This window comes from Cryptomeria japonica, chromosome 6 (assembly GCF_030272615.1).
Source record: "Cryptomeria japonica chromosome 6, Sugi_1.0, whole genome shotgun sequence".
In the NCBI taxonomy this organism is placed as follows: domain Eukaryota; kingdom Viridiplantae; phylum Streptophyta; class Pinopsida; order Cupressales; family Cupressaceae; genus Cryptomeria; species Cryptomeria japonica.
In genome coordinates this window covers 233,595,180-233,622,721 of record NC_081410.1, presented here as the reverse complement: position 1 = coordinate 233,622,721, position 27,542 = coordinate 233,595,180, and the positions used below count along the sequence as shown (strand labels likewise).

General features: G+C 39.4%; 2 protein-coding genes across 4 annotated transcripts in view; one reads left to right on the top strand and one right to left on the bottom strand.

The window, feature by feature from the left end:
* Window positions 1-544: 544 nt before the first annotated feature.
* On the top strand, window positions 545-2,129 carry LOC131071416 (uncharacterized). The gene is made up of 3 exons (XM_059222021.1): window positions 545-988; window positions 1,687-1,935; window positions 2,091-2,129. The coding sequence occupies exons 1-3, from the start codon at window positions 545-547 to the stop codon at window positions 2,127-2,129; spliced, it is 732 nt and encodes a 243-aa protein (XP_059078004.1).
* A 5,210-nt stretch (window positions 2,130-7,339) lies between these two features.
* Window positions 7,340-27,542, bottom strand: part of LOC131071472 (uncharacterized) — a 42,387-nt gene continuing 22,184 nt past the window's right edge. For 2 of the 3 annotated variants that reach the window (XM_059207334.1, XM_059207335.1), the window contains exons 3-7: window positions 8,692-8,960; window positions 8,296-8,371; window positions 7,965-8,025; window positions 7,832-7,881; window positions 7,340-7,643 (exon numbers count right to left, since the gene is read on the bottom strand). In XM_059207334.1, the coding sequence (XP_059063317.1) occupies window positions 7,627-7,643; window positions 7,832-7,881; window positions 7,965-8,025; window positions 8,296-8,371; window positions 8,692-8,862 (375 nt within the window). In that variant the 5' untranslated portion in view covers window positions 8,863-8,960 and the 3' untranslated portion in view covers window positions 7,340-7,626. The remainder of the gene's footprint in view (window positions 7,644-7,831; window positions 7,882-7,964; window positions 8,026-8,295; window positions 8,372-8,691; window positions 8,961-27,542) is intronic. The other variant, XM_059207333.1, reaches the window with a different exon arrangement.

Below are 27,542 nucleotides of genomic sequence, written 5' to 3'. Positions count from 1 at the left end.
TTTTGTGTTAGAAGCCAAAAACCTTCTAGTTGTTGGCGGAGGAGATTGGACCTCTGAAGCGGCTCACATTCTTACAGTTCTTAGTAGAGATACAAAGTTCTCCACGAGGAGTTTTCGTGGGGACTATTGCTTGGTTGCCTCGAAGAATTGAGTGTCGTGGAGGGGAGCCAGTGGGGTCGAGCACCTAAGTATCTGCTCTGAATTGCGTAACGCGGGGTAACCCCCCAAGTGAGATTCAACAACTATTGTCCCGTCCAGCCCTAGGATTTGTGCTTGCATGATCAAAACAATCAAACACTTTCAAACAAACAAACATTGTGTCTTCTTTGTTTTCAAGTGTATACAAAAATATTTCACATTATACTTGAGTCCCCTTAAAACCTATATTATGTGATACTAGGACCTATTATGTGATATTAAGACCTATCATATGCCATAATACCTATCTTAAATATGACATAATAGAACCTATTATGACATAATAGGTCTTATTATGACTTAATAACATGATCATGTATGCACAACACAAGAAACTTCCGCCACGATGCCATCTGCGGCTGCAACTGCGAGGGCTTCCGCCGCGATGCCATTTGTGGCTGCGACTAAGGTCGTCGCTGCAAGGGCTTCCGCCGCTGCGACTGTGAGGGCTTTCGCCGCGTTGCCATCTGCGACTGCGGCTATGGCCGTCGTTGCTGTTCGTGAGGCCGACCCTCTGCAATCCGCCCTAACCCCTAGTGCGGCTATGACTGCTACTAAGGCCGCCGCGTTGCCATCTACAACTGCTGCTAAGGCTACCGCTGTTGTTCGCGATGCCGACTCTTTGCATTCCACCCTAACCCCTGGTGCGGCTAGTCCTGGTGTTGTTCTTGGGAGCTCTGCGGGGGTTTCGGATGGTGGTACGGTGCTTCCTGCGCCCTCTGTAGCCGATCGGGGTACCCGTGGCTTAGGGCCTGTGGCGGTTTATGTTTGCAAACCTCTCGTTTTCAAGGTGTCTGCAAATACGGACATGGAGATCGTCCATACTTCCTCAGTGTTTGAAGCTCATGGTCTGATTTGCAGGTTCCGAGGTTTTTGGCCAAGCTTTCCTCAGCTGCATACTTGGATCTCCCAAAGCTGGGAACCGATCATAAAAGGTTTAGTTAACATTTTTCCCTCAGCCAAGGGTTTTTTCATTGCTAAATTTGAATTTGCAGAGGATAGATCGAAAATCTTAGGGATTAATCCTTTCAGTTGGGAGGACAAATATGTTTTGATGGTTAAACCCTAGTTTTCAAGCTTTAATCCATCTACTGATTCATTTAATGAGATTCCTATTTGGGTTAGGTTCCCCAACCTTCCCCTTCATCTTTGGATGGATTCTCTGCTAGAGGAAGTGGGGGAGGCTTTAGGTGAATTCCTAATGATTGATAAGGAATCCTACCAAATTTATCATCCTACTTATGCTCGTATTTTGGTTAACATTGATGTCTCTAAAGGGCTTCCAGCTGAGTTAGAGATTGAATCTTCATTGGGATCTTGGGTCCAACCACTCGACTTTGAAGGTATCCCCTTTAGATGTCAAAAGTGCTTCCAGACTGGACATGTTGTTGTAGGGTGTGAAACAAATAAAAAGAAAAAAGATCTGCTTCTTGGTGGAAAGGTGCATCCTCTGAACATTATTTTGTTAAAAAGAAAAGTTTCTCCTAGGTGGTGGCACAGGTTCTTCAGACTGAGGCTATGCCTCCTGTTTCTGGTGTTGTTGTGCCTCAGGAATGTGTGAATGCATGCGGTGGCACCCCGAGTGAGAAAAATGATTCGATGGATGACCCTCTCGCATCTCAGATTGTTGTTGGATCTTTTGTTGTCTCTGCCTCTGTGGATGTTGGCTCTGGTCCTCCTGATGATGGGAGGTCCTCTATTTTGGATCCTTCCTCTTGGCAAAAAGCTGCTACTAGGGTTGAGGAGGGATGGATTACTGTTAAAAGTAAAAAATCTAAATTGTCTCAGTCCTCTTTTGATATGACCCTTCAATCCCATAAGGGTAGGTCAAATTCTTGATCTTTCCTGGTTGGGGTAGGGCTGCTAGTTTTTGGCAACTTGTTGGTTTTTAGGTGGGAGTTAATGTTGCTGCCCTTCTTTTGATTGGCTGAGCCAATTCTCTCTTGTGTTCTGTTTCTTTGAGTGGCCTTTCAAGTTTATCTTTCGGTTCGGGTTGCAGGTCCTTCTAAAACCTATCTTGTATAGGGTTTCTGGTCCCTTTAAAACTTGCTTTTACTTAATCAGAAACATGACCATGTATGCAAAAACATTCCACATTATATACTTGAGTCTAGGCCTTAAGACCTATATTTATAAGATATTAGGGCCTATTATGTACATGTGATAAATTAATGACCTATTATCACATAATTTAGGTCCTAAACATACATAATAGGTCTTAAGGGGGGTCAAGTATAATGTGAAACGTTTTTGCATACATGGTCATGTTTTAAGTCATAATTAATAAGACCTATTATGTCATAATAGGTTCTAACTTATATCATATTTAAGACCTACTTAATTGCATGTGATAGATCCTTTAATATCACATAATATATGTCTTAAGGGGAGTCAAGTATATTAATGTGAAATGTTTTTGCATACATGGTCATATTAAGTAATAATGAGGTCTATTATTATACTCAAGAGTCCCCTTAAGAGCTATATTATGCAGATATTAGGACCTATTACATGTGATATTAGGACTTGTTATGCAATAATAGGACTTAAATATGACATAATAGTCCACCTATTATGACATAATATTTAGGTCTTATTAAATGACTTGAAAATTTGGTTTCAAATTAAACTTGGAATTTCATTGCATTAAAAATATTCTCTGTCATCTTAAAAAATGTGCAGAATGGGCTCGAGAAGAAGGGAGTTCTCAAGCGGGAGTTGAGACAAACGAACCTATTGAAGAACACAATATAGTTGATGAATATAGGGAGGAGTTTGCCCAAGTTGAACCAATGGAGGTTGAAGGAGAGGGGTCAGGCTCCTTACCTCCTACCACCAGTATGGATGAGCATATTGTGGATCTAGGTAAACAGGTGAAGAGAAATATTTCTTATAAAAATTTAGATCATTTACTTGAAATGAATGTGGATGAGCTGAAACATCTCAGTGAAGAACCTAGACATACTAAAAGGAGGTCAATGGATAAAAGTGCAAAAGAAATAATGTCTCAATTCAACAATCTTGATACTACACTAGAGAAAGCTCAATTGTTATCAATTGTACTTACTCGTAAAGACTTAATAGATCCAGTGAAATTGATGGATATAGATACAACAAGTCAAAAGAGAAAAATTTCTCAGCTACAAAAATCTATTGTTCATAATGTTAAAAAAGGTTTGGTGAACATTGGTAAAAAATCTCGAACAATAGATAAGACCATTTCAAGAAGAGTGATGTTGAAATCTTTAGTAAATGAAAGATTGCCTCAAAAAAGACAAATCTCTTCACTGTCATTTGAGTTTGGTTTTAGTAGAAGAACAATATCAAAATATGTGAAAAGGAGAAAGAGTTTGGATGATACTACCTTAGAAGGGAATTGGGCAATTATGTATAGAGCTCCTTGTTCTGATAGAATTGAAGATGTTGTTAGGAACTTGGTGACAAGTTTTTGGAATGATAATAATCATCCTTCATCAAACAATAGAGATGTTATCAAGCAAAGGATTGGCCCTGATTGTTATGATCGTCATGTAAAACATTGGTTAGACACAACAAAACATGAATTGTATGTGTTGTTTACTAAAACAAGCCCTCATATAAAGATTGGACAAACTATGTTTGAACGGTTAAGGCCATATTATGTGAAGGTAAACAATGTCTTTGAAACTTGTTGTTGTCGTTATCACATTGAATTTGATCTGTGCTATCAGGTGTTTCGAAATATTAGAGAAGATAGTGATGGTTATGAAAAAGCTCCTCCTAAACGAACAAGTCAATTCATAGCATCCATCTTATATGATAAATCAAATGATAATGCAACCAGTCAAATAAATTGCATAAAAGGAATTAGTGGAACATGTAGGGAGTTGGCTAAATTGCCTTTGAGAGATGAAGATACTGACATGAGGAAAATGGTAAATTGCAAGAGTTACAAGTACAAAAAAATTGAAACAAAATTTCGAAATGAATCTACAAGGTTAGATTATGTAGAAGAGGAGATACCTATTGGAACATTTATGGAAAATTTTCGTAAATTGACAAAACCATACATATGCCATGGTTTTAAATAATTTAAAACATTAAGAGACACTTTCCCCCTTGGAACTATTCTATCCGTAGTGGACTTCGTAGAAAATTACTCTTTTGCACATCAAAAAGAGATTGAATCATAGTATTACTTTTCAAAGCAAATCACTATTATGGTGCATGTGTATTATCGACATGCACAAATGGATTTGGATGGTGTTGATAGTACATTTGAAAATTGTGTCATTAAGAAAGAGCACCACTTCTATATCAGTGATGATAAGGAGCATAACACACTTTTTGTACAACATTGTTTTAAGAAGTTTTTTGAATATTTGAAAAAGAGAGGCATAACAATAATTAAACATTTTGTTTGGTCTGATAGATGTGCAGCACAATTCAACTCTTCGAGGCCATTTTATGCACTATGTAGATATCATCGAAATGACAAAATACCACATGTTTAGATTTTTTTTAGAGTGGTCATGGAAAGGGTGAACATGATGGTGCAGGAGCTTGTATCAAGCATGCTCTAAGAAAGCATAAAATAAATTATAAAGGAGATCATATAGACAATGCACATGATGTTGTTGAATGGTGTAAAAAACACTTTGTGCAACCTAATTATCCTGGTGAATCATCATTGAGAACATATAGGCCCATTCCATATAGAGTGTTTTGAGAGATAACCGGTACATGTTCTTTTTTAGTGTTTTATTTAAATGTTTTTTAAAAATTTTAAAATTATCCTAATTCAAATGTTTTAAAACAACTTGATCTATGTATGATCGTGTACACATGTACATTTTGTAGATGTGAATAGAAGATCAATGCATGGATGCAAGAACGTGGAGAGGACAAGATATTTGCATTGTGTCATAAGTACAGATAATCGCCCATGGACATTGTACACTAGGGATTATTCATATTTTTGTTCTGATTGCATTTTGGAAAACTATGTTGATTGCAAGAACCAAGAGCTTGGCTATGTTAGTGAATGGAAATTGGTGCCACTAGATGTTTCTATTGATTATGACCATATTTCAACATTGATTAAAAAAGGTATGTGTATGCATATATTTAAATTATATATATATTTATTTCCTTTAAAAATTGTTGCATATGTAAATAAATTATATCAATTTTTTAATCGAGTACATACATTTTAAATTTATTTAACTTGTTTCAAATTGCAAAAGATATTTTTGCAATCATAGCAGAAAATGGTAATATAGGTGGTGTTAGTTAGAAGAGATAAAGAAGTTAACAAAATCTGAAATGAGTGATGGAATGTCTTTTCTCACAGGTTTGATTTGATTTGAACGAGTAATGCAAGGGACATATTTCAAACAAGTTAAAATTGTTTAACATGGGATTCATTTCACTGAATACCAAATTGACAACAAAGTATATTAGTATAACCACTTGGTCATTATTGTTGGCCTAATTCTTCATACAGTTTGATCTCAAAAGTGGAGACTAGATAGTGAAGATCATGAGAAAATATTAAGTGTTATTGAAAAGCGATTTGAACTATTTAGTAAACCAAAGTAAAACCCATGAATTGAATTAATACTTGATAAATTAGAACTGAACTTGTTTTCAAACTTGGATAAATTATTAAATACATTAAAGTGTTTGAATTTAATATTTGATATATATATATATGGCTTGTGTGGACCATATTGTTTAGTTAATTATGAAATTTTCAATTATATTAAATTAGGATGTATGAATAATGTACATGTTAAATAATACTTACGTGCACGTATGTAAAGTAAATTGGGACGTGGATGAGTTGAAAATGTGTTAAGGGGATGTATGCACTTAATTAGGATGTATATATCTAATTCTAAATGCACATGCATAATTTGTAAGTTGTTAAAATATTTTAAAATGTATGTTTTAAGTAAATTAGGATGTATGTATAATTTGTAAGTTGTTAAAATAATTTAGCATGTATGTAAAATAAATTAAGACATGTATTTATTTAATTAAAAATGCGTGTATTTATTTAATTAAAAATGCATGTGTAAATTAGGACGTGTAAATTTGATATTAAATTAGGACATGTGTAACCACTTGATGTGGTGTGCACTATTTAGTACACCTAGAAGTACATGTGTTTGAACCTACATGTATGATTTTTTTAATTTTTAATACTTTAGAATGTTCACTTCTACTAAACTTGTTTGAGATGAAACTTCTAGAATTTAAATTATTGAATATGTTCATTAACTTGAGTTTGTTCACAAATTCATTTAAATTCAATGCATATCTACATATACATGTTACATGTGGTAAAAATTAACATTTAAATATACATATCAATCTTTTTTTAATCTATCTATATGTACACAAATTCAATCAAGATATATAAATTTGAATGTTTTACAATTCTTACAAACATTTTTTAAATTGAGCATTTACACCAATTCAATCTAGATGATCTTATATAATATAATTTAAAAAATAATCAAACATGCACATACATACACATGTGATCTAATAAGTTACATATAATCAAACACATCAAACTTAAATAAATATTTAAAGTATATATATCAAACGTGCAAATATGATCAAACACAAACTCTGTGTGTCTGTGTGTGTAAGTAATATAACATGTGCATGATCATATATAATCTAAATACAAATGATGTGATATGTAATCCAGAATCAAAGGTACAAATTGTACATAAAAAATATAATCTAACCATACATGCATGATATATATAATCTGATCAAATACAAACTGTATAAAGTATAATCTAAACTTCATACATGCATGAATATACAATATGAAAGTCTAAAATGTACAAATATAAAAAAGATAACCAAATAAGCTATAAAGTCTAGCAAATCAACATGCATCATGTTAACCCCAAACAGAGCAACCCTCTGAGGGAGAGTCCTCGTGAGAGTCTGAATGTCCATACATAGATCTCTATACATAAATATGTGCATATTTTTAAATATAATCAAATCTGACTAGTTAAATTTAAATTAAAATATAAATTGTAATGCACATGTACATGTACATATACAAAAAACCATAACTTGTCTGCCTGTGTAGCATCGAAAGAATCTCTCCCACGCACACATTCAATTTAAATGATACAAGTTAGCTTCTATATTTATTAAATGATTATAGATTTATCGTACATTTCAACATATACATCTTTTAAAAATTTAAACGCACATGTACATACATGTGTATCAGGAGTAGGTTGTATAGTTTGATCATGTCCTATGATCATATCAACCACATCAATGACTGAGGAGTGTAAGGGGCTAACTAGATGACTAGGCATCGTGGATGAAGAATCTGACTCTAGTAGCATATCCATAAACCCAGTATGGCTCAAACCTCGCAGTTGCTCCTCAAATGAATCCAAGCCCTCATCTGTGATATGGCCCTAAAATATAATCTAACATAAATGCATAAAATATATAATCTGATCAAACACAAATTGTATAAAGTATAATCTAAACTTCATACATGCATGAATATACAATATGAAAGTCTAAAATGCACATATATAAAAAGACAAACAAATGAGCTATTAAATCCAACAAATCAACATGCATCATGTCCGCCACGAACCCCTTTGAGGGAGAGTCCAGTCCTTGAGAGTCTGGATGTCCAATAAACCCCTGCAAAAGTATAAATGATATATAGATTTATCGTACATTACAACATATACATCTTTTAAAAATTTAAAAGCACGTGTACATACATGTGTACAGGTTGTATAGCCTCATCATGTCCTGTGATCATATCAACCACATCACTCGTGCCTGCATATCTCTCTCTAGTTATACGTATGACTGAGGAGTGTAAGGGGCTAACTAGATGACAAGGCATGGTGGATGAAGAATCTTACTCTAGTAGCATATCCATAAACCCAGTATGGACAGCAGCTGCTCAAATGAATCCAAGTCCTCATCTATGATATGGACCTAAAGTATAATCTAAACTTCATACATGCATGAATATACAATATGAAAGTCTGAAATGTACATATATAAAAAGATAAACAAATGAGCTATAAAGTCTAGCAAACCAACATGCATCATGTCGGCCACGAACAGAGCGACCCTCTGAGGGAGAATCCTCGTGAGACTCTAAATGTCCAATAGACCCCTGCAAAAGTAGAATTTATTTAAATATTAAATATAGATCTATACACATACATATGTGCATATTTTTTAATATAATCAAATCTGACTAGTTAAATTTAAATTAAAATATAAATTGTAAAGCACATGTACATGTACATATACAAAAAACCATAACTAACATGTCCACTAGCAACCTGTGTAGCATCAAAAGCATCGAAAGAATATCCGCACACACTCAATTTAAATGATACAAGTTAACTTCTATATTTATTAAATGATTATAGATTTATCGTACATTTCAACATATACATCTTTTAAAAATTTTAACGCACATGTACATACATGTGTATCAGGAGTAGGTTGTATAGCCTGATCATGTCCTGTAATCATATCAACCACATCACTCGTGCCTGCATATCTCTCTCTGGTTGTACGTATGACTGAGGAGTGTAAGGGGCTAACTAGATGACTAGGCATCGTGGATGAAGAATCTGACTCTAGTAGCATATCCATAAACCCAATATGGCTCAAACCTCGCAGCTGCTCCTCAAATGAATCCACTCCTCAAATGAATCCAAGCCCTCATTTGTGATATGGACCTGAAATATAATCTAACATAAATGCATGAAATATATAATCTGATCAAACACAAATTGCATAAAGTATAATCTAAACTTCATACATGCATAAATATACAATATGAAAGTCTAAAATGTACATATATAAAAAGATAAACATATGAGCTATAAAGTCCAACAAATCAACATGCATCATGTCAGCCACGAACAGAGCGACCCTCTGAGGGAGAGTCCTAGTGAGAGTTTGTATGTCCAATAGACCCTTGCAAAAATAGAATTTATTTAAATATTAAATATAGATCTCTACGCATATTATACATATGTGCATATTTTTAAATATAATCAAATCAGACTAGTTAAATTTAAATTAAAATATAAATTGTAACATGCATGTACATGTACATGTACATACATGTACATATACAAAAAACCATAACTAACTTGTCCACTAACAACCTGTGTAGCATCAAAAGAATCTCTCCCACACATGCTCAATTTAAAAGATACAAGTTAACTTCTATATTTATTAAATGATATTAGATTTATCGTACATTACAACATATACATCTTTTAAAAATTTAAGCGCACATGCACATACATGTGTATCAGGAGTAGGTTGTATAGTCTGATCATGTCCTATGATCATATCAACCACATCACTTGTGCCTGCATATCTCTCTTTGGTTGTACGTATGACTGAGGAGTGTAAGGGGCTAACTAGATGACTAGGCATCGTGGATGAAAAATCTGACTCTAGTAGCATATCCATAAACCCAGTATGGCTCAAACCTTGCAGCTGCTCCTCAAATGAATCCAAGTCCTCATCTGTGATATGGACCTGATCAGCTCGTATCTCCTTCTCTGCAGCAACAGAGTGATCTGTAGGTGGGTCGGTGCTCGAAGCATGCGTAGTGATGAGAATGTTGACTGCCTCGGGGTATGCGTCGATGCAGGGGTAGCCTGCCTGTCTCTGAGAATCTCCTCTCTAACAGCAACCAATGGTATCCCAAGTCGAGATGAAATAAAACGGTAAGAATGTAGCAGGTCCTCGACTAAATATTGCAACATCTATACATGTCTACCACCTCCTACTATAGCCGCTACCTCATCTGGCGAGGGGATGCTAGCAGTAATATACTGATCATCTGAATCTAAAGCCACCCCGTGACTAGAAGATGCATGATATGTGGATAAGCTCGAACGTGGTCGACTCATCATATACCTGCTCAACCTGTCAGATAATGGTGGTTGTTGCTGATGCAATCTCTCCAATCCTATCAATTGTTTCTCTGAGATGCAATCACAACATGATCCGCTATGGGGGCGAGGGATGGGACTACTGCCAAAAATCTCTCGCCAACAAGGTCCCTGTGTCTAGGCGAAGCTCTATCACGCCTACGATATGCATCTTTGTCAACAATCCTGCCCCTCCCCTATCCATAATATGTTGGAATATCAAGGTAGTTGGGTTTCATCTCCCAATGAACCTCAACAAATACATGTTGTGCAAAGTATAACGATATCTAGTCGTTATTAGGATAACGACTATGGGCAACTAAGAAGCATGGGTAAATCATCGATGCAACCTGTGGATCAATACATCTCGTAACCTGATATCCTCTCACCTTACTCTTCTCCTAATACTGTGGAAAACATCTATCCTTGATGGTCTCCTTTGAGACCACCCTCACCCCATTAGCAAAAGAATCACGACCCCTGACCTTACTCCTCAACTGTCTATAAATATCAGCTATAACCTCTGGTGAAAATGAGGTGTGACTAACTCTCCCTTAATGTCCGCAAACTATCAAAAATGGATTCGCATGTACTCTTGTACACGCCATTAGTTTGTGGGTCATCTAATATGACCCTCAACCTCTGTAACTCACGATCACTATAGTGAAAGATGGTAGCAAAATATCAGGCAACGGTGGATATTGGTGTGGAGGATCTATATGATCATGTGGCTCCTAATCAGGAGCATGTGCAAGTGGATCTTGATCAAGTGCATGATCATGGCCCAGATCTTGGGACGCCATCTATCTACGTAGGACACGTGAAGTTCTCGCATAATTCATAGATATATATATATACATGAAGTTCTCGCAAAATTCAAAATTTTAAATAAATAACTTTAAAGCTCGAGCAAGAGGGAGATCATTAGAAATATATAAATTTATCTATATAGAGATCGCATACACATTTTAAATTATTAAAACATTAAAGAGAGAGAAAGAGAGGGAGATCATTTTCATGACAGAGGGATAACATTAATTTCAGAGATATATATATATATATATATATATATATATATATATATATATATATATATATATATATATATATATATATATATATATATATATACTGTAGACACCCAAAATTGTCATGTCTAATTAAATAAATATTTTATTTATTTAATTATCTAAGCCTAATTCTTCTATTAATTAAATAAATTTTTATTTATTTAATTAACTCATTTATCCTCTTCTAGCCTTATTTCTCATTTAAATAAATACATTTATTTATTTAAATTATCCCTTTCCTAAATTAAATAAATATTTTATTTATTTAATTGTCCTATTTCTTCTATTAATTAAATAAATCTTTATTTATTTAATTAATTCATTAGCTTTTTCTACACATGACACATGTCATTCATCTCTTATTTCCTACACTACCTACCTCTTTCATTATTTTGGTATTTCCTTTACCTACCCTCTAATCCTAGCCGACCTCTCTTTTTACACCTCTCAATCTTAACCCTCCATTTTTTATTGTGTCTTCTATTTAAAGAGATGCCTTCTTCATTGTCAAACCTTAACTACTTGATCAATTGACTACACTACAATTCCACTTGCAACCACATTCCGTTCTTTGTTGAGCTCTTGTGCATACAAAAATCTGAGAGCAAATATATCAAGCAAGATCAATGGAGATAGGAAGAATGAAGATCAAAACCCTATTGGACATGTGATGGTATAATCTTTGTGATTTTGAGTTATTTGCATTGTCTTAGGTAATCTTCATATGTTATGGTGGATCTTTGTTATTGTTAGGCTAGGGTTTGGTGGTTGAATCCATTTTAGTCTTTCAATATTGTTATTATTGTTATCCATTTTCACCATATACATTTTGGCACGCCCGGTGGGACTCTTGTCCCTTTGCATTTAACATTTTTGTTGCAGATTTTGCATTTTGAAGTTGCAGATCGGACAGTTTTCGGCAATATTTTAGGTTTTTTTCCGCGTCTGCGAGTGTTCGGATCGCGTTTTTGTATTTCAGAGGCGTCTGCGATATCTTGGATCGCGTCTGTGTTTCTGTCATTTTCTATTTTTGCAGGTTTCCGAAAGTCGCGTCTGTGATTCCGAATCGCGTCTGTGCATCATCTTATCGCGTCTGTAGACGAAAGAAGCGTCTGTGTTCTTTGACCGCGTCTGTGCATCACAGAACCGCGTCTGTGTCGGACAGACGCGTCTGTGTCTGGTATAACAGCGTCTGTGCATTCTGTTTTGCAAATTTTTCAAGTTTTTTGATTCGGGTTTTCGGATTTTGTACTTAGGGTTTCAAATCTGGTTTATTTTCGGCTAACCCTTGCAGATCTAGCTAACCTGGTTTTGTGCAGCTTGCTTTGGAGGCTAAATACGTTTTTGTTGAAGGCCCCTTTTCACAAAGTCTTTTTGGGTTTTCTAAAAATTTACCTAACTTGTGTGCTTGCAGGAAGGGGTTATCATTTGAAACAACCCAAACTACTAACAAGTTTGTTGCAGGGCCTTTGCTAGGGTTTTGTAATTTTTATTGTGTGCCTTGTTTTCATAGCTTAGCAAACACTTCAATTGGTGCACTAAAATTGAATCATTGTCTTTTGTGTCTTGAGCAATAGGCTCTTTTTGTTTAATCTTTAGAGGGTCTGTCTTCCCGTGTGGTCATTAGGACTACTAGTGAGAAGAGAACGACCCAAGTGGTAGCGAGGAAAACCCACCTCATCCAAACCACTATAATCAAATGTATTCATGGTGAAAACTATGAATAACGTGTGCTGATTAGTTCATACCGACACTATGTCTCCCCATAAACCCGTTTGATCAAATTTATTTGATCATTTGTAGGGCGTAACCCCTACCAGCTGGGAGCCTTCTGTATTTACAGAGCTAAAAGTGCCGCATGTATGGCCACACGAGCGGATGCCCTTACTAGCACCTCTTTGTTTTAGATGCCCAAATCCTTCTAGTTGTTGAGGCAGGAGGTCGGACCTCTGGTAGCGGCCCACACACATACGGTTCTTAGTAGAGATACAAAGTTCGCCATGGGGAGTTTTCATGGGGACTGATGCTTGGCTGACCCGAGAAGTGAGTGCCGAGGGTGGAGCCAGTGAGGTCAAGCATCTAAGTATCCGCTCTGAATAGCGTAGCCTCGGGGGTAAAACCCTATGTGGGATCAACAACTATTGTCTTGGCCAGCCCTAAGATTTGTGCTTGTCTTATGCTAAACACTCAAACATTCAAGACAAAACAGCAAAACATTGTGTCTTTTGTGTCTTCAAGTGTATGCAAAAATTTTTTACATCAAACAACACACTTTTTGGAGTCTAAACAGTCTGCAAACATTGAGTCATCAACACTGTGTCCTCTTGTCACGAAAAACAGTCGAAAAATCAGATTTGGTCACAACAAAACAAATTCACAGATAGGAAAGATTGCACTAAGGTTACAGAAACGCGTCTGTGTCTGTTCAAACCGCGTCTGTGTCGGATAAACGCGTCTGTGAAGTACAGAATAGCGTCTGTGTTTTTATTAGCGTCTGTGTCGAACAGAGACACGTCTGTGTCTGGGAATCGCGTCTGTGAAGTATACAGGCGCGTCTGTGTCCACAATTGCAAAAAAAAAAAAAACTGTTACAGTCCCGGCAAACATCAACAGGAAAATCTCAGAATCACGTCTGTGTTTAACAGAGTAGCGTCTGTGTCAGGAAACCGCGTCTGTGAAGGATACAGTCGCGTCTGTGTTTAAAATTGCAAGAAAATTTCAGAGTCCATCAAACAAAGAAAATCAGTTTCGGCATACTTGAGCTTCCTAGGTTGTCTCTTCAGATTTCATCTAGCATTCAGCCTGTTCTAAGGTCTCACATAGTCCATCATTGCTTCACATCTCATTTTACATTCATACTTGTCTAAACTTGAGTCAAAAGGTCACTTGCTTGTCCTCATCATACTTTGTCAACACACTACATACAACTACACTTTGCTAAGTGGTCCCTCATCAAGGTTTCTTACCTTTGGGTCTCATTTGGTCTTACTTAGAGTCAAGGTCAGCTTACCTCATCAAGAGAAACTATCCTCTCTTTGGAAGTCACACCTACTCTACTTACATACTTGGTCTTACACTTTGGACATTGCAAGTACACCTCAAGAGTCATTTACACTCCATACAACTCTTGGTCTTCCATACTCTTTTCATATTTTTCATCTAGTCTCTCACATATTGGTCAAACACCTAGTTCATGGTTGAAACCCGCCTTCAAAAATCTAGGAGAATAGCTAAAGAAGCTCAAGAATCCGTAAACATGAGTTCTTATGAGTATGACAATGATCTATTCTACAATCCTGAGCACACTACATTACCAGACATGAATGTTTATAGAAACAATCCAAATGTGGAAAGCGCAAACGCTATAAACAACAATACTACACACAATGACAATGTTGACAATTCTTCAATACTATCAGCAGACATACAAGAATCCATAATGGATCCTCAATTCAATAGATTGGTTGAAGAGATAATGAAGAGAGATCGTCAATACTTTTTAAACATGATGGCACAAAGTGGAGCTAAAATACCACATGATTTTGACTTATCTCAACTTATGGAAAGTCGACCTTCACAACAAACTCAATCCAACATGGATCAAAGGAGACCAAATAGTGGAGGAAATAGAGGACCGAATATGATGCCTGAGTCACCATCAGTTTTGCTTCAAAAACCAGCAATCCCACATACACAAGCTCAAATATATGATACTTACACTCAAAGACCATCATGGAGGCCTTATGCTCAAACACATGCTCAAGATATGGGTCAATTAAGACAAGTGGATACTCAAGGACATCCTCAAAATTTTGACACAAGGAGACCTCATGTCAAAATTGGGGGCAACACAATGGAAAATGAAAAGCCTATTGAATATGGTTTATATACACAAAACAGATATGGGGTCCCTCAACAAGAAGTTATGCCAAGTGCTCCACATGTGTCGCAACAATATAGACCTCCATATGGACATGTCTACGATCAGTATCATCCATACATGCAACAAGCTCCTCCTCAAATGGGTGTTTCAAACATGGGATATGCTACAAGAAATCCATCTCCTCCCAAAAATAATTTGGAGCAACAAATTAGAGATCTACAAAAGAAAGTGGAAGACATGGGCACATCAAAACCCACATATACTATGAGAGATATATGCCCTTATCCCTTCGATAAGAGCATTCCAATGCCTCCATTTCCTCCGCACTTTGTAACACCAAAATTTGACAAATATAGAGGGAGAGGAGACCCCAAGGCACATATAAGACAATTCTTCACAGCTTGCATTGAGGTAGCAGCAGAAGAAACATACTTGATGAGGTTGTTCCCACAGAGCTTAGGAGATCAAGCTATGGAATGGTTTTCTCAATTACCTCCCGGTATTAAGTCATGGGGCGACTTAGCAGAGGCATTCATTCAGCATTTCTCTTACAACATTGAAACAGATGTCTCAGTTACTACCTTGTGCAATACTAAACAAAAGGAAGGAGAATCTTTCGCAACATTTTTACAGAGATGGAGAAACTTAGCTAGCAGATGCTCTTGTGAAATCCCGCAAAAACAAATGGTGGAAATGTTCACACAAAATGTTAACAAGGCTATTGGCTATGATCTCAGAAAAGCTTGTTTGTCTACATTCAAGGATGTCATTGAAAAGGGCCTAGCAACAGAAAAAGTCTTAATTGAACAAGGAGTTATCAAACTATTCAAAGAAAACAAAGAGGACTTCAAAGGAAAGGACAAACCAAAATTTTGGAACAAGAACAAGAATACAGTTAATGATGGTGTTGTTGATGCCAACACAGTGAGACCAAAGTTCGTCTTTTCTGGATCAAATTCTACCAACAATCAAGTGAACAATCAAACGGCTGCTAAACCACGAAGGAAGTATACTCCATTGGGAGAACCACTGGAATCAGTATTCAAAAAGCTTGTAGCAAACAAAGTGATCACGGTCCCAGATTTTCCTCCATATGAACCAAAGGTAAAACCGAATTGGTGGAATGATGATGAATTTTGCGAATTTCATAAGAGCAAGGGTCATAAGACAAGTAATTGCCATCGATTGAAAAACATTGTACAAGATCTCATTGATAGAGGAGATATAGAGATTGAGGGACATTCATCTAACCAAGAGCATGAGGTGTTTAAGGAACCATTCCCAAAACATGACAAGGGAAAAGGCAAAGTCACAGATGATCAAGCCAATTACACTAGAGCATCTTACAATTATGATTCCACTATTAATCACATCTCAATGGACAATCATATTTCTACCATTACTATCAAAAATAAAAATCCTGAGAATTCTTCTCAAAGACCCAAAATTGTCCTAAAAGGTGTGGGATCTTCGTCCGCATCTACCTCTGAATGTCATGTTACAACCCGTCGAGGTAAGATTACATTGCCAGGTACCTCTACTAAGAATACCAATCCTTTATCTACCAAGCCTGAGTACGATCTTGTAGAACAACTAGGGAAGACACCTGCACTCATCTCTATTCTTGAGCTCTTACGTATATCTCCTGCACATAAAGCTATCCTTGACAAAATCTTGAGAGACACTGCTGTCCCTACTGATCTGAACGTGGACCAGTTTCAAGCCATGGTGGGATACCTATCCATTCCACACTCCCTCACATTCACAGAAGCCGATGACGCCTCCATAAGTCAGCCTCATAATGCACCTCTACACATTGAAGCCTTCATACATAAACACCGAATAAAACGAGTCCTGATAGACGGAGGAGCAGGTCTTAATATTTGTACATTGAGCACCATCAGACAATTGGGATATTCTGACAAAGCTGTAAATTCTACAAACCAAATCACTATTAAGGCTTATGATGATGAAGAGCGTTCGTCCAAGGGCACGGTCATCTTACCACTAAGAATAGGGCCAGTCACAAAGGGCGTGGTTTGTCAAGTCCTGGATCTAGACCTCACGTATAACATATTGCTAGGACGTCCGTGGATTCATGAAATGAGGGCAGTCCCATCAACATACCACCAATGCATTAAGTTTCCTCATAATGGAGTCGAGGTAACGGTCAATGGTGATCCAAATCCATTCATATATTGCAATAACTTGAGATCACATACTGAGACTATCATTCCCAGCAATCGTGAGGCTATTCCTTCTTCAGCATATATTGATCTTGAGTCATTAAAGCCCTCGACATCCAAACAAGGTGAACTTAGAGCCAAGTTTCAAGACAAAGGCATGGGAGAATACACTCTGAATCAAACAATGTTCTTACGACAAGTCATGAACTCCCCCAAGGAATATGGGAGGCCAAATCCTAATAAGCAAATCTCCATCATACTACTCAAATGGGATCCTACCGTCTTTCAAAAATGGGGCGAACTAGAGGAAGAAAATTTATATAAAATGCTATATAAGGACGCTGAAGAGGATACACATGATCAAATTATAATACCCTGTGAGAACTATGGCAAAGGTTTCAAAATTCTGCAAAGATTCGGGTGTGATGGAAAAAGTCCTCTTGGACTACGCAAAGGTGTCATGGAGCCTTTACAACCTGAGCTAACTACAAGAAGGGAACGCTCCAAGGGGCTTGGTTTTCTAAATCCCAAGATTCACAATAAAAGAACAAAACAGATATGGCGAGTCAAAGTGGTTGAAGTTCAACAAGAAGATGACTATTCTACAGATTCCAACGAATGGGAATGGGGTTCAGACAAATCCTCCAGCGACTATGAGCTCAACGAGACATTTAGAGAGCCAGAAGAACCTACAAAGGAGGAGGAGTTTTACAAGAAATTCAGAGTTGGTCAAGAACCGACCCATGAGGATCCCGCACAAGATTCGTTTCAAGGCCCGAGGTCAAGATCACATAGGATGAGGACACCTGTCCCTGAGGGTGCTACTAGTGATGATAATTTGGACTCACTCACGATTGAAACTGATGAGGAGAGTGCCATTGACGACCTCGATGACTATCTTGACATACCTGAATATAACCACATCTTCACTATTAGCCTTGCGAACTCTGAAAACACTAAAGACCTTCCCCTCGTACACCCCCAACTCATTGACTGGGATCAGGATGGACCAGCACAGCTTGATACCTTTCAAAATGACGAAGCTATTGTCGATTATCTTGGCATTCGCGACGATCTTCCTCTTGGAGACCATAAAGCAGGATACGCCATAGAGCTTAATAACATGGCATACTTTGGTGAGGGTGTCGGGCCTTCTAGTCGCAAAAATGTGAAAATAAAAACAAAACAAGGGTCTTATGGCGAAAACCACACTGTGGCGCTATCTGACTTTAAAAAAGTAAAAAGAAAGGATGTATCTGAGGGTGAAAACCTTTCTGAGGCGCCCGAAGATGAAAGGCTTGACATTCTCCCAGCATCATACGAGGAAAAATCATCCATGTTGGTAGAGGAGACTATAAAGACAAACATTGGTACAGCAGAGGTTCCACACAACATATTTTTGGCTCAATCATTGACAGAGGCCGAGAAAACAAGATTCATAAGCTTCTTTAAGGAACGACAAGTTCACTTTGCATGGTCTTATGCTGATATGCCTGGACTAGACCCCGATTTAGTAATGCATCATTTAACAGTCAAACTGGGGGCAAAACCAGTAAAGCAGAAATTGAGGAAAATGCATCCACAAGTGGCATTATTAGTCAAGGCAGAGCTGGAAAAATTACTGGATGTCGGATTCATACGCCCAATTGATTATCCCGAATGGATTTCCAACTTAGTACCTGTTAGCAAACCAGATCGCAGCATCCGAATATGTACAGACTTCAGGGATATCAACAAGGCTTGTCCGAAGGACGATTTCCCATTACCAAACATTGATTTAATTGTTGATCTCACAGCAGGCCATGAGATGTTATCTTTAATGGACGGATTCTCTGGATATAATCGGATCAGGATTGCACCTGAAGATCAACATAAAACATCATTTACTTGTCCATGGGGAACCTTCTGCTGGAATGTCATGCCCTTTGGGCTGAAAAATGCAGGTGCCACGTATCAACGAGCTATGACTACTATCTTCCATGATCTCATGCACATAACCGTGGAAGATTATGTTGACGATCTTTTGGTTAAATCAATAGACAGAAATACACACTTGGACATTCTTTCAGTCGCTTTTGATCGGTTGGAAAAGTACAAGGTAAGACTAAATCCTAAAAAATGTGTCTTTGGAGTAACCTCCGGGAAGCTCCTAGGATTCATTGTGTCTAAAAGAGGAATAGAAGCTGATCCAGCAAAAGTCAAGGCTATCTTAGACATGCCGCCACCCAAGAATATCAGTCAACTTCGGTCTTTACAAGGGAGACTCCAGTCCATACGAAGATTCATAGCACAACTTGCAGATAAGTGCAATCCTTTCCAGCACCTGCTACACAAAAACATCAAGTTCAAATGGGATGAGAACTGTCAACAGGCTTTTCAGGCACTTAAAGACTATCTTTTGAACCCGCCAGTTTTGATGCCACCAATTCCAGATCAACCATTGCTACTTTACATATCAGCTACTCCAACAGCACTGGGGGCACTTTTAGCACAGCAAATACCTGACGGCAAGGAAAAAGCGGTCTACTATATCAGTCGCACATTGGTGGGATATGAGCTGAACTACACACCAATTGAGCGTGCATGTCTCGCTGTGGTCTTTGCTTCACAGAAATTACGACATTATATGCTTACTCACAAGACTAAGTTGATTGCCAGAATTGATCCACTAAAATATCTTCTCAACAAAGCTACACTTACTGGGCAGCTGGCCAAGTGGGTAATGATCTTGAATGAATTCGACATTGAATATGTGGACAGAAAAGCCATAAAAGGACAAGCCATCGCAGATCAACTGGCAGATGCTCCCATGATAGATGATGTTCCTCTACAGTCAGAATTTCCAGATGAGTCCATTCTAACAATATCACTTGCAAAGCCATGGCAACTATACTTTGATGGCTCATACACACAGCATGGGGCAGGAGCGGGTATACTCTTTATAACTCCTCAAGGCGATTCTATACCAAAGTCATACCGCTTATCATTTCCTTGCACCAACAATATAGCGGAATACGAGGCATTAACAACTGGGCTAAGAATTGCAGTTCAGTGGAAGATCCAAGAACTTCGTGTTTTTGGGGATTCTTAACTGGTCATCCGTCAAGCAACTGATGATTATCAAACAAAGGATGAAAAGCTAATGCCTTACAAACAGCTGGTAGATGATCTGAAACAGCACTTTGCAAAGATAGAGTTTGAGCAGATACCAAGAGAACAAAATCGTGCTGCTGATGCCATGGCTACGATTGCTTCGCTCACTGATCTACCTCAAAATGAGACCTGCTATGAATTCCTGATAGACAACCTGTTGATTCCGTCATATGAGATCACTCCTACGGAAATAATATGTGTTGTTGGTCCTGAATCCCAGTTATATGGTTCCATATTCACATACCTTCGCGACAATATCTTACCTCCCGATCTATCGAACAACCAACGCCGCACTTTCATTCGCCAATCCTCCCGATACGTTATCCTAGCTGATATCCTATACCGACGAGGTCTAGATGGCACCCTCCTTAGATGTTTAGAGAGTGACAAAGCTCAGATTGCATTACGAGAAGTGCACGAAGGGATATGTGGTCCGCATACTAGTGGTCCTACCTTGGCCAAGAAACTCATCAGGACTGGATACTACTGGCCTACTATGGAAAAAGATGCATATCAGTTTGTCAAGAAGTGTAAGCAGTGTCAAATTCATGGAGACCTCATACATGCACCAGCACAGGAACTACAACCACTTGCATCTCCTTAGCCCTTTTGTCAGTGGGGACTCGATCTCATAGGCAAGATTCACCCTCCTTCTTCCAATGGACATAAATTCATTATCATAGCCACAGAATATTTCACAAAGTGGATTGAAGCCGTGCCTCTCACACAAGTTACTGGGAAACAAATTGCTACCTTCATCTTGAACTACATCATTTGCCGATACGGGATTCCCACTTCCATTATTACCGATAACGGGCGTCCTTTCAAGAACCAGGATGTTCGTGAACTCTGTGAGCGCTTCCATATCTCTCATCGTTTCTCCACACCATATTACCCTCAAGGTAATGGCCAAGCTGAGGCGTCTAACAAAACAATTCTTAAAATCCTTAAAAAGACAGTCGACGACGCTGGCCGTAACTGGCATGTCCAACTCAATCCTGCACTTTGGGCCTACCGCACAAGTGTCTGCACACCTACAGGAGCTACACCCTACTCACTTGTCTACGGCTCTGAAGCCATCTTGCCTATTGAGGTCGAGTTACCTTCTCTACGGGTCTCCTTGAGAAACATAATCAACGATGAAGACTACAGGGTTTCTCGTTTACAAGAACTAGAATTGCTGGAGGAACGACGACACACTGCTTTTAATCATCTCAAGGCTTACCAACAACGAATGAGTCGCAGTTACAATCACAAGGTCAAGCCTCGTGCATTTGAGGTAGGTGACTTAGTACTCAGAGAGAACCCCAAGAATCAGCAAGACAGAGATAAGAAGGGCAAGTTCGAACCAAACTGGCTTGGTCCTTACATCATCACAGCAGTATATGGATCTGGGGCATATCAGCTCTCAACTACAGAAGGTGAACCCTTGGAGGATCCTATCAACAGCATGCACCTTCGCAGGTTCTACACATAAGCTCTTCGGAATATCCTAATTCAAAAAATACAAAAAAATCAAAAAAATTTCAAAAATACAAAAAAAAATTATAAAACAAAAAAATCGTTACTTGGTGAAAACCTGGCAAACAGGCGCCTTGTGACAACAAAAAAAAAATTGAAAAATCAAAAAAAGTAAAGAGAAATAATTTCGTCCAACGGTGAAAACCACTTCGGTGGCGCCCTGGGCAAGTACCATGGTGAAAACTGGGTCACCAGCGCCATGCGTAGAGACTTTGCTCCTCTCTCCTTCAGGATTCTCTTCCATCCTTTCACTTCGCACACTCACAACCCATTTGTTCACAATAAACTTACCCATTCCCATCATGGCTTGTTATTGATCTACCTAAGATTGGTTAGCCATTCATAATAACCCTCCCTTTTCACTCCCTTTCCATCCATAATAAATCGGATCCTATCTGTGACTACGGCCAATTCCTACGTCTAGTGATGGGTGTGGAACTAAGAACATCACATGTTTCAAGGAGTATAGTTTCTTCCAACTTTCTTCAGTCTATCCGTGCACAATCCGCAATAAAGCAACATCTGCATCACAGATCCGCAATAAAGCTTCATTTTCTCCGCAATAAAGTATCAGTTTCATGGATTCAGTCAGTTTCAGATAAGACACAGCAGCAACAATGAGCTTCAACAAAATCAAATCTTTCAACAGACTCGGACAACATATAGTTCAGTGCTATCTATCCTTTTTGTGAAAGTGAACATTGTGACCACAATCAAAATTCGACTTATACAAGTGACAAGAGACACTAAACTTGAAGACTACAGTGGATGTTGGTGTCGAGTCTTGGTTTTCTTTTGATTTTATCTTTTTGGTGACATGTCTTTTAGCTTTTCCAGGATGTCTCTGACTAGAGATTCTATCTCCAGGATGTCTTTGACTAGAAAGGCGAGGATGGGGTATCGTCACCTATTTGCATTTGCTGTCTGTGGATTGTCTCTTAGTAATGCTATGACTTGTCCAAGGATATGAGGACACTGTAAGTCTAGTATGAACTGGGGCATTCCTTGTTTGTGACTGTCTTATCTCCATGCAAACAGGTACAATGACTTTCTGGGTCAAACAAATGCCTCGATTGTCATAACCTATTCTGCCATAATAAAGCTCAATGATGATAACGCACAAGAAGCTCTTTCACTTTCATATCTTCTGTCTTCCATCCCCCTTTCTTGATTGACTTCCATTGTCCTTCTCAAGTCCACGTAGCCCGCTATCACATGACTGAGTATAATGACACACCAAAAACATTTGCATTTCATATAGTTACACCTACATCACCACATATAAGCATTTCATACATACATATAGATATCACAATTGCATCACATCCTGCATACAACACATGTTAGCACATCTCACATTTTCATTATGTAAATAATCATTTGCATTATCATATTCATCTGCATTACATACATTCACATCTGCATCATGCATCACATATACAACATAAAAGAACAAAAATATATTGCATTGCATCATATAAGCATCCATATCATAAAACATGTATCACATAAGAACATCTCATCACATAAGGTACACATGCATATAGCTGCCACAAAAATGGATCATCTCTCATATATAATCAAAAGTGTCATGATACAATGATGTCAAAAGAATCATATGGCTACAAAATCACCCGCAGGTGTCTACAATACAACAATGGTACATATACTGATACAATGGGAGCCCACTATAGCTATGAGGAACTCCCTCCCTCGGAGCCGCCTGGCCTCGACGGAGTCTGAGCTATAGATGGACCCGCTCCAGGATCCCCCTGTCTCTCTGGTGGTGGTGGAGGCCCCATGACCCCACCGCCGGATGCCGCTCTCCTGCGACTCCCTCCCGTAGTCGTCGCTGTGCGCGACGATCTATGGAAGCTCCTAGCCCGCTGATCTGCTGGCATGGCTGCATAGTATAGATCCCTCCAGTAGGCGATCTCCTCTTCGGCTCGCAAAACATATGCGTAGCCTGCCCCTGCATCCTCTGCTGCCCGCCTCCCTGCCCTCAGAGCTGTATCGGCCTCTATGTATCTCTGGATGGCCTGATCCCTCTCTCGCTCTGTGTCTCTGACCCTGATCCTGAGGTGGTCTCTCTCCCGCACCAAATCCTCAATCTCATCTGCCTGGCCCTGGCAGATCTCTCGCAGCCTCAACACCTCATCCTCCTCAGAATCTCCGCTCTCAGCTTCTGCCTGTGGCTCATCCCCTGCAGGTGCCTGTCCCTGTGCCTCTGCCTGCACCTGTCCCTGTGCCTGTCTAGGTACCTGTGGCTGTACCTGTCTCTGTCCCTCTGCTTGCACCTGTCTCGGTCCTTGTCTAGGACCATGTGCTGCTGGCACCTGTAGGGGCAGTCCACCCCGACCCCTCACCACCGGAGCTGCTCTCTCCTGTCCTCCCTCCCTCCGAGGTGCCACCCGCCTCTCTCCCACCACTCCCCTCCGCCTCCGCCGGCCCTTACCTCCATCCCCTCCACCATCATCATCATCTCCTCCACCCTCTCCCTCCAGTGGCTCTGTCGGATCTGTCAACCTGGGAAACGGATGCTCTGCCCAATACGCAGAGTACTCTGCGTCCATCCCTGCATCATCTGCCTCTGGCCACATGTCCCAGGGCATCGGCATCATCTCTGCTAGCTGTGTCACCGCCTGATCATATGATAATAGCGGCCCAAACTGCACCTGATCTCTGACCGTACGGGCATACATGCCCGAGCCCCGTGGCATCCGCTGGATCCGCCCAAACTGCCTGCATACCCTGTCTACGAGCTGCCTCTCCAGAATATAAGGCGTCCGCCCAATCAGATACCTGCTCATGAAAACATAGGGTAGCTCCAATGCGTCGTCATCCCACTCCTCGCACCCCAGGTACGGCCTCCAGATGACCATGTCTATGTCATCTATGACGCGCCTCCAATGCTCCAATCTACCAATCCGAGGCTGGGATGTAATCATGTCGTACAAGTGCACGAAGCTCCGCCCCTGTCCTCTGCCTCTTAAATGAATGGGCCGTGTGATGGGAAGGTGCTCATAAGCCCACACCTGCAAGAGAGTCACGCCGCAACCCAAACCCACTGATCCGTGGTACACAAATTGATGCAGCTCATAATATAAATGTGCCAGGACACATGGCCCCCATGCATACCTAGTGTGCTCTGCCATCAGCGTCTCCAATGCCCCTCCCCAGCCCACTGCCAATCCTCGTGTGGCCCTGTCTGGACACAAGTACCCACTGATGACTCCTTCAATAACTGCCGGCAATGCTAAACCGGTGGCAGTCATGGTATCCCAGGCTACATGACCTGCTCGCATCTCCAAACCGGGATCCTGAAACACCCGTCTCAATGCCTCCCTGTCACCGTCACGGTCATAGGGAATCAGCTCTCCATCAATGGGGATATGCAGTATCCTGTAGACATCCTCTAATGTCACTGTCATCTCACCCATCGGCAGGTGAAACGTGCACGTCTCCGAGTGCCATCTCTCGGCCAACGCAGTCAGCAACCCCATGTTTGCCCGAAACTCAAGCACATAGAGCACATGTGTGAGACCCATCTCCTCAATGGATATCATGTCCTGGATCGACAACTCTGGTCGCAGTCTCTGAATCGACGGGAATCTCTCCCGTGACTCTAACATCGGCAAATACTCTTGCAGTCACACAATCAATCTTGTCAGTTATCGTGGCATTCATTGTTTATCACAAAATGCTACTTGTTACCTAAATGCATCTGGCTATCTATCCTAGTGACACTCACTGTTCATCACAAAGTGTTGCTATCTACCCTAAGTAGTGCTCCCTGTTCATCACAAAGTACTACGTGTGTGACATTCCCTGTTCATCACAAAGTACTACGTGTGTGACATTCCCTGTTCATCACAAAGTGTCACTCACATTCGCACTCCCTGTTCATCACAAAGTGCTGCCTATCTTGGTGCTCCTTGTTCATCACAAAGTGCCTTGATCTATCCTAATCTTCCTAGAGGACCTGCTTGAGTGTATCCTCTCAGCAGCTTATCCAATCGACAGCGTATGTTCATCACAGAACTGCCGATTTGACCTAAAAGACTAAAACCATGCATTTAAACACACAAGCGCACTTTTAACACACACACGCGCTTTTAACTCATAAACGCGCTTATAGACTACACAAACGCACTTCTGCTACACAGACGCGTTTTCTGAACACAAACGTGCCTATGCCAGACACAAACGCGACCAGGGAACACAGACATCCCTACATGACATCAACGCTCCTAAAAAGCACAGACGCTGCTACATTTCACAAACGCGTCCGCATTCAACTCAAACGCGGTTCCAGGCACAGACGCGCCTGGACCTGACACAGACACGCCTGTTGGACACAGACGCGCCTGGAACTGACACAGACGCGATTGCGCGTTTTTGCACTTTTCAACTATCCTATTCCTAGCGCATTTATTGCTCCTAAACATGCATTTATGACAAAACTTGAAATGCGTGAAAGTACGAGGAGGTTTTCGGGTACTTACCGGCTCTCCTGCATCGGCTGGTCGCTGGAATCGGCGAACACGGTCGAATCTATGAATGAATGCCATCGCTGCTGACTGCTGCTGCTCTTTTCTCGCTCTGCACTGTGATCTTCTAAGGGTGTGGATGACAATGAGGATGTCTTTTGCCCGTGGCCTATCTTATAGCCTACCCTAGCCCTCGCACTCATTTCCCGAGTCAGTCTTCCTTATCCCGTGACTTTGTCACTTTATCCAATCAGTCCATTCTATCCCATCTTTCTTATCAAGAGATTGTCTGCAGTCTTTTTAGACATTTTCATCCAATCTCTCGAGGGGGCATATCATTCCCATCCTGGGGCAACTCTGTATCAGTTCATCTTATCTTCTTTGAAACAACGCGACAAGCCGCATTGTCTCAAAGAGGGGCAAAATGTAGACACCCAAAATTGTCATGTCTAATTAAATAAATATTTTATTTATTTAATTATCTAAGCCTAATTCTTCTATTAATTAAATAAATTTTTATTTATTTAATTAACTCATTTATCCTCTTCTAGCCTTATTTCTCATTTAAATAAATACATTTATTTATTTAAATTATCTCTTTCCTAAATTAAATAAATATTTTATTTATTTAATTGTCCTATTTCTTCTATTAATTAAATAAATCTTTATTTATTTAATTAATTCATTAGCTTTTTCTACACATGACACATGTCATTCATCTCTTATTTCCTACACTACCTACCTCTTTCATTATTTTGGTATTTCCTTTACCTACCCTCTAATCCTAGCCGACCTCTCTTTTTACACCTCTCAATCTCAACCCTCCATTTCTTATTGTGTCTTCTATTTAAAGAGATGTCTTCTTCATTGTCAAACCTTAACTACTTGATCAATTGACTACACTACAATTCCACTTGCAACCACATTCCGTTCTTTGTTGAGCTCTTGTGCATACAAAAATCTGAGAGCAAGTATATCAAGCAAGATCAATGGAGATAGGAAGAATGAAGATCAAAACCCTATTGGACATGTGATGGTATAATCTTTGTGATTTTGAGTTATTTGCATTGTCTTAG

Coding starts and splice junctions, on each gene's coding strand:
- LOC131071416 (XM_059222021.1), top strand. CDS start 545: ATGCCATCTGCGGCTGCAACTGCGAGGGCTTCCGCCGCGATGCCATTT. Junction 989..1,686: donor GCAAACCTCTCGTTTTCAAG/GTGTCTGCAAAT, acceptor AGTTTCTCCTAG/GTGGTGGCACAGGTTCTTCA. Junction 1,936..2,090: donor GGCAAAAAGCTGCTACTAGG/GTTGAGGAGGGA, acceptor GTTGGTTTTTAG/GTGGGAGTTAATGTTGCTGC.